This window comes from Dunckerocampus dactyliophorus, chromosome 18 (assembly GCF_027744805.1).
Source record: "Dunckerocampus dactyliophorus isolate RoL2022-P2 chromosome 18, RoL_Ddac_1.1, whole genome shotgun sequence".
Taxonomy (NCBI): Eukaryota; Metazoa; Chordata; class Actinopteri; order Syngnathiformes; family Syngnathidae; genus Dunckerocampus; species Dunckerocampus dactyliophorus.
Window position 1 is genome coordinate 3,385,989 of NC_072836.1, and position 12,528 is coordinate 3,398,516.

Genomic DNA, 12,528 nt, shown 5'->3' on the forward strand with positions numbered 1-12,528 from the left:
AAAAAAAAGCTATGGAGAACATCTGTCGCACCATTTATCACACAAAAAACAACCACACACACCAATATACAAATTCTATGTATATTTTAATTTCTATGCTTCAACAGAGACAAATTGCAATAAATTGAGAGCTAAAATACAAAGATTATTGTTAGTTTCACTTTCTTTTCTTTAAATATTGGAATCATCTGACGGTGTTGTAAGTAACATATCCAGTGACAGGACATGGTGCAAAACATCCCTGATCCATTAAAAAGAAAAAAACCTACACAAATAATACAACTATATAGAGAAAGATTTGTCAGTAAAAACAATATGAAGGATCATTTCATAACAATAATGGTCAATGTGGAGTAAAAAACAAAAAAAACAAAAGCAGATGTTTGTACAGCGATGGAGACGGAAGTGGACCATTTTGTCATATTTAAGCACTAAAATAAGTCATTGTTTTCATCACTCTAATGCCTGCTTGGACTGTAAAGACTTGTCTCTCTGCACCTTTGGAAACATTCATCAGCATACGTTTTAAGCTTTTCTTTCTAAGTCACATGACCTGCAGGGATTTGCACACAAATAGTATGATTTTTGTTTTGTTCCTGATAAACGTTTTGACTTCCTGAGTTTATCTCAGTGGATGGAACACGTATGCAGCGTGTCACACAGCCGATCGTTACTGATGCGAGGTGAAACCCTCATTAGCGAGTGGAGGAAGTTTTTTTTTTTTTTTTTTTTTTTTTTACAGAAGACAAGGACAAATGAACAGTGAGAAACCCTGAAATACTGCAGAGATATGTTTCCATCAGGAGCAACAACACCCTGTTTGCCTTATTGACTCCATGCACGGCAGGGGGAGGGGTTTAGGAAGGGGGCGGGGCAAGCATGGATGAGAATTCAGTCACGTGATGGGTTTGCGTTGATGCTTTAGTTACATGACAGCTGCTCATAAGTTACAGTATGGCTCTCGTTTCCCACGCCCTCGAAAAAAGCAAGATGAACGCAACTTGTCAATCATGCTTGCTGCCACTTCTTAGTTGTCATGGTAACCTCCGCTACGCATCTGCTTTCTTGTGCTGCCATGTTGGCAGCGACTGCAGTGAAGTGTTCTTGACTTCAAAGGGTTGCCGCACTGATTCACCAGCTTCCTATGAGAGCGCCACACATAAGACCCTTCAAGCTGACCCTTCCGCTTATGGTAACGTCACTGATCAATCAGGTCTTATTTGGGATTAGCAACATGGCAAGCACCCCCTTGTGGCTCCATCAAGCAGCGATGACAAACAAAGTGGTCTGCGCGGTAGCATTGTTCAAACATAGACTTGCTTTTATTATTTATCCTCCGTCAACTAAAAGAAAGGGAACATGTTGATTTCGCATATGTACAAAATAAAAGTATTTCACATCCATGACTGGGCTCTTAAATGTTTTTAAAAGGAGGTTTTGAGTGAATCAGCTGATCCACCCACCATGTGCTATGTGCCCTCGGCATGTTAGCATGCTCTCCCTCCCGATCACCAAAACACAGCATTAAAAAAAAAAATGTCGCCAGCCTAAAGAAGAACAGCCCAGTTACCTCTACGATGACAGGAAAAATAGAGGATGAGGGGGAAGGGAAAAAAAACAAAACGGTGTGACCAAAAAAAACAAACACGACAACATGTTTTCATGAGAGAGTAAGATGTAAAAAATAAAATAAGGTTTTAAGAAAAGCAGTGGGCTGATTGGGGAAGGGCAGGGCCTTGCTGGGAGGAGAGAGGGGGAGGAGCCAGTGGGTGTTATTTCTTAGCCTTAGCAGCCTTGGCGGAATTTCTTGGCGGGGTGACAGGCCTTCCAGATCCCATTCCTGCACCTCCTGCGTACGGATACAACTTCTTGTCTGCCGGCTTCAGAATCTGTAAAAGGTTAGCGTTTAGTTTCACACACAAAACAGGAAGCTGGAGCTCAGTAGCTGTCCTCCCATCACACTAAAACGCCACAACATTAGGTACACTTGCACTATCCTGTGCAAGCGTCACCAGCTGAAACCTGATTCACACCTGAAGTCAGCGGTTGCAGAGTGAAAGACAAGGAAAACCACAGGCCTAATTGACCACACGCAAACGCTCACCTGGAAGGAGCACATGAGCGTCTCATCCACGCTCATCATGGCGCCGGCGTTGTCAAACTCGCCACAGTAGTTGGGAGCAGAGAAGAGAGTAACCAGTTGCCTCTTGGCGAAGAACTCGTAGCCGTCTTCCACCACCTTCTCAAGAGGATGCCACAAGGAAGACCGCCGTCAGCGTTATCAACGTAACGAGTTGTGTCTTGTTTAATGCTTGCTAGCGGGATAATACCTGATGCGCCCTGCATATTAGGTCCATGTCGTGTTTGTGTAAAAATTTGGCCACGACGTCAGCGCCGAACGTGAAGGAGACACCGCGGTCGTTTTCGCCCCAGCCCAGCACGTCTTTGTCGGGGTCGGCCCACAGCAGGTCGCATAGCAGGCCCTGGTCAGGCACATCTGTGGGCCGCATGACCCGGCGGATCTGCTCCATGGACTGGAGGTCGGGCGAGAGGCCTGGCGAGAGGAATAGGGTCATAGGTCACTCTGGAAATGCCTTTCCAGTCAATGCACATTTGCTGGTCGCTTCATTAGGTACACTGATGGCCAGCGATGTATTCATGTAAGAGTGTTTACTACTGAGTACTGTCAGTGTTTCCCATACATTCATTCATTCATTCATTCATTCATTCATTTGTAGTGGCCCACTACAAATACATTTGGACCACTACAGATAGATTTGGCGCTAACTGTTCACCCTCCCTCACAAAAAACACAAAATGGGACTGTGTGCTTGCCGATACAACTCATCACACCACTTAACACACCCCATACGCACACACACAAAAGTGACTTGTGCAATATAATGCATCTGTTCATCAATGTAGTGAGAGATTAGCTGTACAAGGACGAGTACAATAGCTTTAAAAACAGCACACACTTACAGTACATGGAGCCCAGGAAACACCATGAATTTTTTTTGTTGTTGTTTTTTTAATCGTGTGTGTGCCTTATAGGATGCATGTGTGTCTACCACCGCATGAAATGTAATTCACACCCAAAAGTCAATAGTCATGTTCTGTTGTTAAATCAGGTTTAAAAACGAGATCATATCGCATATCTTATGACACACACCAGAAAGCTCTGTTTTAATCACTCACACACAAAAACTGTGTAAGTTTTTGAAAATGTCCACTCTGGCTGATTATTCAAATTAGACAATGTAATCCCGCCCATCAGGGTTGTCCAAAGGTGGCCATTTACAGCCTGCAGTTTTTTTAATAGCCCTTGGCATATTGTAAAAATTATTACATACGACACTAATTTGCTTTGTCAGCTATGAGGCAACAGCTAAGATTTGGATGTTTTGTTCTGATAGCTTAGCATATATTGACCGACATTGGATAGCTTTTAGCATCTTTATTGTACAAAATGTATCAACGTGCCCCACCCCACCCCCTCTCCTTCAATGCTTATGTATGCGACCCACGTTGGAAAGAAAGACATCCCCATATTTCATTTTAATACTTGTATCTTGAATTGTACATAATGTGAAAGAAGGAAGAATGAATGTTGCACTGATGAGGCTTACCACCATGACAGCAGAAGATCTTCTCATCTACAATAGCAGCCACCGGTAAACAGTTGAAGCAGTCTGTGAAGGTTTTCCACAGTTTAATGTTATACCTTCGCTTGCCTGCAACAACAACAAAACAACTTCCAGTGACGGGAAACAGAGCAAATGAACATGTTTTTTTTTTACCCCCACCCCAATCTGTTGCGCACTCACACTCGTCATAGAAGCCGTAGATTCGATTGATGGACGCGCACTCGTGGTTTCCACGCAGCAGGAAGAAGTTCTCTGGGTACTTGATCTTGTAGGCTAGAAGTAGGCAGATGGTCTCCAGCGACTGCTTCCCTCGGTCGACGTAGTCTCCCAAGAACAGGTAGTTGCTCTCCGGGGGGAAGCCTCCGTACTCAAAGAGCCGCAGCAGGTCGTAGTACTGGCCGTGGACATCACCTGCAGGAGGCAGCAGAGGGCGGTGAAAGTGCACTTTTTCGAGGGAGGCGGGCCTTTGTGAACCTGCAGCCATGCTCACCGCAGATTTTGAGGGGGGCCTCCAGCTCCAGCAAGATGGGCTGGCTCAGGAAAATCTCACGAGATTTGAGGCAGAGGCCGCGGATCTCGCTCTCGGTCAGCTGCACGTTTTTACCGGGACGAGAGCCTTTGACTGGAGGACAGACAAGATAAACACATGAAACCACACAGAACGGGAACGGACTATGTTATTAGCAAATAGAGCTGGGGAAAAGAGAAGATGGTCAGAAGTGACACCTCCCACACAGGGAATGATGTCCACAGGCCTAAAGAACCTGCAACAACACAAGTAGACATGTTGAACAAAAGCTCATGTCCAGTTATTAGCACATTTACTTTCACACAACACAGCCGAAAGCTGACTTACCACCAATTGAACTTTGGCGTTTTAAAAATATAGACGTTATATTTAGCCACGCATCATAATAACTACGTCAGCCTCAAACAACTGGTGGATACAATAGACAGTATGTATCGATTTATACTATTATATTTTGGGATTCACTGGAGACAACCAACGTATAAGATGACATTTACACACACACACACACACACACACACACACACAGATTAGGCCATTCATTTTAAAATCATTTATTATACTATTATATTATCAACACCAGGAGTGTCCAAAGAGCCTATCCCAGCTGACTTGGCGAGAGGCGGGGTACACCCTGGAGCCAGCCAAACGCAGGGCACATATAGACAACCATTCACACTCACATTCATACCTATAGACAATTTAGAGTCACCAATTCACCTAACATGCATGTTTTTGGAATGTGGGGAAACTGGAGTACCCAGAGAAACCCCCCTGCATTGACACACTGATTCAAAATCAGAAATATTGTGATTTTTATTACAACATTATAGTACATTATAGTACAATTTTTGCTAAAAGAGACAGAGACCATTTTATTTTCATTAGGGTTTTCTCTCGGTTTTATTGATTTGTTTAATTTATTATGGTTATCTAATTTATTTTATTTAAAAGCTCAACATTCCAATTACAATGTTAAAAACTTTATATATTAAAGATTATTGCTTTTAATATGGTGTATTTGCATTGTTATGCCATATATTATCATTACATTAATGAAAAAATGGTCTCAAAATAATGTTGACAATAATAACAATAATATCGTTTATCTGCAATAATTTGTGGGACAATTATCACCCAGCAAAATTTGGTATTGTGAAAGGTCTAGTTTTCCAGTTATATCAGTTAGTGCATGGGTCTCCAAAGCATGGCCTGGGGGGCATTTGAGGCCTACAGCTTGTTTGTAATGGCCTGCGGCACATTGTAGACATAAAAATAACTAAAAAAAAAAAAAAAAAAAAAATAGAGCAAAGAGGCTAAATGTAAAGAGAAGTTTAAATGTTGATACAAATAACTAACAATAATACAAAGCTTTGTATTTAAATAGAGATAAATATTTCTCTATTTAAAAAAAAGCTATCTACAAAATACTTTTGTAGCCTTTTCACAAAATGATAAAATACTTAAAAATATCAAAGTGGGCCCCCCACATCTTTTGATTTTATTTGATGTCAAAAAGGGACTATGGATGTAAAACAAGTACAAAAATGTAATAAGGAGATGTTGACATTAATGGATGAGGACATAAAAGTGCCGCCTCCTCTGATGGATGTTTTTTTTAGTCATCCATCTTGTTTGTAATCACTGATTGGATCAATCACACCCCCACGCCCACACACGCCAGAGCGCCATGATGCACCATGTGATATCACACTTACACATCACACAGACTATGTGCTTGACGAGATGAAGGGCAGCATGAACAACCTGCGTGCCGAGTCACTCATGAGACCTGTCTTATCTCATGTGACAAATTCTATTCAGGCTGACTTAAACCAGCATGCGGCAAAGTGTAAACACATCACTGCATAGGTGGAAACCAATCCAAGTAACCTGTGTCCGACCTTCTGGCTGAGGAAATGCTTCACTTGATGGCTCAATGTTCATTCCTGAAAGCCAATGTTCTTTTTTTTTTTTTTTTTTGGTCATTCAGACCTGAGCTGGTGATTGCCCCACTTTGGACAATGTGACTCTTGGGAAGGAGAAACATTAAGATTCAGGACAAACCTGTCAGTCATTCCCAATGATGTGCATTAGGGGAGGGAAGAGGAGAACACCATTGAGACAGCAACATGCAGAGCTGACTGGACTCCAGGCTCCATACTACTTGATTCTTCTTTTTCCACACAAACGTCATAACAGACAGTTCAAATATGCCTCTAAATGAGGGGCGTCTCATCTTTTTCCAGTTCCTCGCCAAGATGGCGCTGACGATTGATGCGGACTTCCCGTACATCCCGGTGAAATCGGCCACACGTACGCCACTTTTGTACTTTGCTACAAGTTCTTTCTTGAATTCAATAGTCTCTCATCTCCTTTATCAAAAATGAATATGTATAAATAAGAATAGGTCCATGGCCAATAAAGAAAAAAGAGCTGCAGGCCGCACTTTGGACCCCCCCCACCTGCGCTAAAGTGTCATAAAAATGTCACAGTACAGCAAATCCAACATAATATTGCTCCATGTGCCATAAATGAGCCATGAATGTAAATGGAGGTCAGTGTAGTGGAGCAGCTACAGTACTTAAACGAAGGCCCTAAATAGTGAAAGATGGTATATAAATACTGCAGTGGTGCTGCCTGTGCCTCCTAAAGCAGGATTAAAGCCAGCTTAGGGCCCAACACTGCTCACTCCAAAGTTAGCCATACCGCCAGCAGGAAACAGTGAGCTTATCACTGGGCAGACACACACACATACACACATACACACACACACACACGGCCTGGGTATGAATGTGGACCAAGCAAACAAAGACTTGGACCAGAACAACACACATGCCGTCTGGGTGTCTGAGTCTCTGAAAAGACCAGCTTTATGTGTAGGCAGACGCGCGTACAAGCACGCACATCTAAGAGTTGACATTGCCACTCACCCAATTCCAGCAGCTCGTTATCCCAACACTTGACTGGTCTTATCTCAGAGAACGTTAATAGTAATAATAATGGACTGGATTTATATAGCGCTTTTCATGATACCCAAAAGCACTTCACAGTGAACCCATTATTCATTCACACCGGCGGTGATAATCTACATCTGTAACTGCAGCTGCACTGGGGTAGACTCCATTGTGCAGTGACCAGGATGGAGGTTTTAGGATCCAACACCAACCTTCCGGTTACTAGACGACCTTCTCGACCTCCTGAGCCACACTGCCGCTCGGTTGGCTTTTACGTCCTCAGTGTCCTTGTGCCAATGGTGTGTGTATGACAAGGGGCAGAGTGCATGGAGTGATTGCTTGTTATTGTCAGCAATAAAAGGCAGAGATGCAGACACACATTAAAGGTCAGCAGGGTTACGTAAGAGGATATAAATACTGACCCTATCTGCCTTGTTTGTCTCCGCCTGTGTTTAGCACACAACTCTATCATGGCCCAAGTACACACACACACACACACAGGCCAATGGTGTGCAGGCAGCAACCGCAGCTAATAGGAGCGTGTGTGTGCTGAATAATCAGATGGAGTCAGGCTGATGGAGAGCACACATGCTAGGATAACATCTATTCATTAAAAACACACATTCCACAACATTCACTCGTTCATTCTTTGGGACAACCTGCACAATGTCTACACAATTGGCCATGACCACACATACAGCACATGGTTCGGACCCATCCACGGACCGGTACCAGGTGTGGAGACACCCTTTTTAGGGTACTCAAAACTGCCTTTGGAACACCAAATTTTGCAAAATAATTTTTTTAGCTTTCATTTTTGTGAAGGTGCTAAAAATGGATCTATCGTGTGAGACTGATTTTCTGTGTCTTGAGTGTACTAGTTTCCTCCAACCAGCAGAGGCACTGTTGAGCCAGTCGCAACGCAAACGTGATACATCCGCACAATTTTCTGACAGCTACAAAAACAGCATAAATGTCAGTCAGTGCAGTAACTTATTGTTACTTATTGTTAATTTCACCTGTAGACAATCAAGGAAATGTGGTCACATATATGCTAGTAGGTGGTAGCAGGTGGCATCGTAACACATAAAAACACATTACCTGGCGGTTGTGCACATTTTTGTAGTTATTAGGGGTAGGGGAAATAATCGATTCTTAGATGCATCGCGATGCGGACGTTGATGATTATTTATCGATTCATAAATGTCAATAATTGATGCTGACGGAACAAAAAGACGGAAAGCGGAAGTGCCGCCCGGAAAGTTTATGGTGATGCACCTAAGTGTAATGGGTGTCACACACGGGAGGCGACAAAAAATTGCGATTGGCGAAAACTCATCGTCAACGTGTAGCAAACCCTGCACACGGGAGGCGCCGAGCGGCTGTGACCAGCTACACTGGTGAGTGACACGTTCACATCCAGAGCGCATTGTACGAGTCTCCCACGGTTCTGATTAGCTGTCAGATGTGGAGGGAAATCAGGGGTGTCAAAGTAGTTCAGAGGAGGAAAAATGGCCGGTATTGATCGAGTACTCTTGCTCGTACTGAAGATAAACTTACATAAATGTCCGTTTAAATTCATGTAAACGTACCCAATATGTTTACTCTGGTGCCAGCGGGTTCCCATGCCGCCGCTTTTTTCTTTACAGCTCTATATTATTTTTTTTAGAAATGTCAAATAGCTCCAGGAAATTAATCCGCTTCATGATTACTTTAATTGGGGATCATTACAAATATGCTTTGTCTTAGTAGTACACAACGAGTAAAAACAAATTATATATACACTGTAGAAAAAAAAATTATGCTTGAAAAATGGACAAACTATTGATCACAGAAAAAAGATGCATCGATAATCGTTTCACCATCGCAGGCCTGTGAATCGTAATCGCATCGAATCGTGAGGTGGCCAGAGATTCCCATCCAAATACGTCTTTTAACACTATCAGAGCCCTCTAGACATGAAACAACACCCCTATAGTTACCTTTATGCTTGTATTACCCAATATAGTTGGCATACTGAAAAAAAAATACCACATGATAAAGACTCAAACGTGTTCCGATTTCAGGACAGTACTACCTGCGGTGGCTATTGCCTCATCAATGTATCATAATGTAACACGTGGGGCAAATTTTGGACATACTTTGTGGACATTTAGCATGTAGCTAGATAATTCTACATCTTATCTCTCACTATAATGCAGGCTGGGAGCATCAGAATGCGAGTGAATCCGAGGCCCGTACTGTTGCTTTTTCCACACTGTAGCACTTGGCAGCGTCCAAATGTGGTTTTATGTGGACTGATTTTGCTCCCATTGTTAATTAGCCGTGTGTGCGTGTGTGTGTGTGTGTGTGTGTGGACACCACGCATTCGGCACCAGTGCCTACACCAATAACACACACAAAAAACAAGGAGGAAGTGTACGCAAAACACCTTCATGCAATCAAGCACTGCCAATAAGGACACAAAGTAACATTTACTGCTCTTTGGATGAACACTTTCACATACAATATCTTGTGCAACTGTAACAAAAAAATAACATTAAGACGACTTCATTCTAGCTTTCCCTGCAGTCTCCTTTCAAAGAGGACATTATTTGCTGATGAAAAAAACAAACAAAAAAAAGAAAAATCATGATGCAGTCATGCCGTTTGTGTCATTCAGTGGCCTCTAACACACCTTCGCCCTCATCACACACTTAAAGCGCACATCTTGTTCCAAATAACAGTCGACGCATTTTGTTGTCTTACCTTCCAAAAGCCGCTGAATGATAGAGTCGATGTTTAATTTGTCCGGCTCCGCCATTTTCTGTGTAATTCTGACGTTCTTGTGCAGTCACAAGCTCAGATTCCCGTATGGTACCTTGGATTCCACCACATTTAAAAAAAACAACAACATAAGATATCCGTTAATCAAATCAGCCCCAAATAACAAAATAAAATGTCAAAGTACGGAGTGACTAGCATTAGTGACAGTAACATTTACGAGCTAATCTAGTTAGCTACTAGCCTAGCCTGTCACACGTCTAAACAAGCAGGATACGCTAGCATGCTAGCTAGCATTGTCATCTGTCAAATAAAACCCCTCTCACCTTATGTTCGGATTATTAACACTCCTTCCAGCGTGTAAATAAACCTCCCCTGAGCTCAGTCTGGGCCTCCGTTCCCTTCCCTCTTCCTCCGGGAACTTTAAAACAAGGCCGTCACCGCTTCAAGTGTCTTCGCTGTCGTCGAGGGGCCGACTCAAGCGACAAAGCGTCACACAATTCTCGAAAGATGATTGGTCGGGGACAGATTAGAGGGGTTACATCCTTGAGCCCGATTGGCGGCAGCGAGTCTCAGTCTTCTAAGTATGCCCCGCCCACAAGAGACGTCAACGGCATCAATGGGAAACGCAAAGTGCGCCACCCTGTGTGCACAAACCAAACTGCAAACCCGACTAGATAAAACACGGTTGCGATTTCATTGCTGCGAAAACAACACACAACTATGCCGAATCATTTACTGCGGTCAAAGTTTGTAAAGATGCGCCATCCGGGTAGGCAACAAATGAAGTTTGCCTTTAACATCAAATGTGACGGTTGTGGTGAGGACTGACGTCCATGTCACGTTTGGAAGAAACGAAGAAGCATACGTCATTGTTTTCACTTTAAATATGCTCCTTTACGCGCGCACGAGGCTGATGCTGACGGTTTTTATGAGGAATTAGACGTTGTGGTATTATTTTTTTCCCACTATGGTCACACATAAGATACTTACAGTAGAGGTATTAGGCACAGCCGCTCCATCCGATAACACGTGGATTCGTTTCTTCCATCCCATATGCACCAAAATATTTGAAATTCATATAAACTTTAGCTTAGTCAAAACGTTTTTAACAAAACAGCACAAACCCGGCGGCTGTTTTTCTATTAGCCCGAGGCACTTTCCAAAAATAGAATTGAACAAGAAAACTAAAAAATCGGATGTTATTTTTCAAAAATAACATAAAAATATTGGGACAAATAAATTGTAATCTAACAAGATAAAGTCTTAATTTTATGAGAATAATGTTGTAATATGAGGACAAATAACGTAACTTTAGGAGCTTAAAGTTGAAATATTAAAGAAAAAGGGAGTATGTTTTGAAATGTCTAATATGAGAAACATGCAGAACAGCAAAGTTGCAATGTTTGGAAAATTGGGTTGCGGAAAAAGTTCAAACGTTACAAGAATGAATATTATGGAAATAGTCATAATTACGAGGAGAAAATTTACAAGAAGGAAGTTTAAATTGTCGAAAAAACAACAGCAGAAATAGAAAAAAAACAACTGTCGTTTTATAAGAATCAAATAAAAATATTAAGAAAAAAGTCGTATTCTAACGAGAAAAAAGTCACAATTTTACGACAATAACATTGGAATATTATGAGTAAAAATAATGTAGAATAGAGTTGAAATATTTAAGAACATAAACAGAAAGTTATGAAGCAATTTCTACAGCTTTGGGACTCCAGCAAAACACAGTGTGAGCCATTGTTTACAAAGGGCGAAAACATGGAACAGTGGTGAACCGTCCCAGGAGTGGCCCCGGACAACCAAAATGACCCCAAGAAGGCAGCGAGGACTCATGCAAGAGGTCACAAAAGACCCCACAGGAACCTCCAAACAACTGCAGGCCTCACTTGCCTCAGTTAAGGTCAGTGTTCATGACTGCACCATAAGAAAGACACTGGGCAAAAACGGCCAAAAAAAAAGACCAAAACCACTGCTGAACAAAACGAACATTAAGGCTCGTCTCAATTTTGCCAGAAAACATGTTGATGATCCCCAAGACCTTCGGGAAAATACTCTGTGGTCTGACGAGACAAAAGTTGAACTTTTTGGAAAGTGTGTGTCCCATTACATCTGGCGTAAAAGTGACACCGCATTTCGAAAAAAGAAAATAAGAAATCAGGAAGGGGCCAAACACTTTTTCAAACCATTGTAAGAAGAATGTTGAAATATTTGCAAAGATAACAAGAAAAATAGGAGGGGGAAAAAAGCAAAGAGTGACGTTGATACTAATAATAGGATTTGAAGCTGAGATGCACTTTTTTCCTGAAATACAAAATACCAAAGTGGCAAAGTTGCATCCTTTCATTTTTCATTATGTTGCTCTCGCTGGAAAAACTTTGGACACCCCCGCCCGCCAGGATTGAATTTGGACCACCACAGAGGCATTGGTGGTACAAACACATTCATAAACGTTGTTAGAATGCGAAGGTGTACCTAATGTTGTGTCCCATTGGAGTTTCCCAACACTCTTGCCTGTTTTTCCCACATTATTACGCAAAAACAAAACAACACATATCGTTTCTAAAATCAGCCCCCTGACGTGTGTCATCAGTTTCGACGCTCAGGTAAAAAGCAGACAGGG

General features: G+C 42.2%; 1 protein-coding gene across 2 annotated transcripts; it reads right to left on the bottom strand.

The window, feature by feature from the left end:
• Positions 1-67: 67 nt before the first annotated feature.
• On the bottom strand, positions 68-10,376 carry ppp1caa (protein phosphatase 1, catalytic subunit, alpha isozyme a). 2 transcript variants are annotated; one of them, XM_054760768.1, is made up of 8 exons: positions 10,223-10,376; positions 9,882-9,993; positions 4,138-4,269; positions 3,828-4,058; positions 3,630-3,692; positions 2,331-2,554; positions 2,105-2,239; positions 68-1,889 (listed from the first exon to the last, which is right to left on the bottom strand). In XM_054760768.1, the coding sequence occupies exons 2-8, from the start codon at positions 9,934-9,936 to the stop codon at positions 1,773-1,775; spliced, it is 957 nt and encodes a 318-aa protein (XP_054616743.1). In that variant the 5' UTR covers positions 9,937-9,993; positions 10,223-10,376; the 3' UTR covers positions 68-1,772. The 2 variants fall into 2 exon arrangements, with proteins under 2 accessions (XP_054616743.1, XP_054616742.1); XM_054760767.1 differs by having other exon boundaries at positions 3,630-3,734.
• Positions 10,377-12,528: the final 2,152 nt, after the last annotated feature.

What these genes read in the sequence shown, in the direction of transcription:
- ppp1caa (XM_054760767.1), bottom strand. Translation starts at nt 9,936, where the DNA reads ATGGCGGAGCCGGACAAATTAAACATCGACTCTATCATTCAGCGGCTT. An exon ending in CATTCAGCGGCTTTTGGAAG is followed by an intron (nt 4,270 to 9,881) that starts GTAAGACAACAA and finishes TCTGTCCTCCAG; the next exon opens with TCAAAGGCTCTCGTCCCGGT. An exon ending in GGCCCCCCTCAAAATCTGCG is followed by an intron (nt 4,059 to 4,137) that starts GTGAGCATGGCT and finishes TGCCTCCTGCAG; the next exon opens with GTGATGTCCACGGCCAGTAC.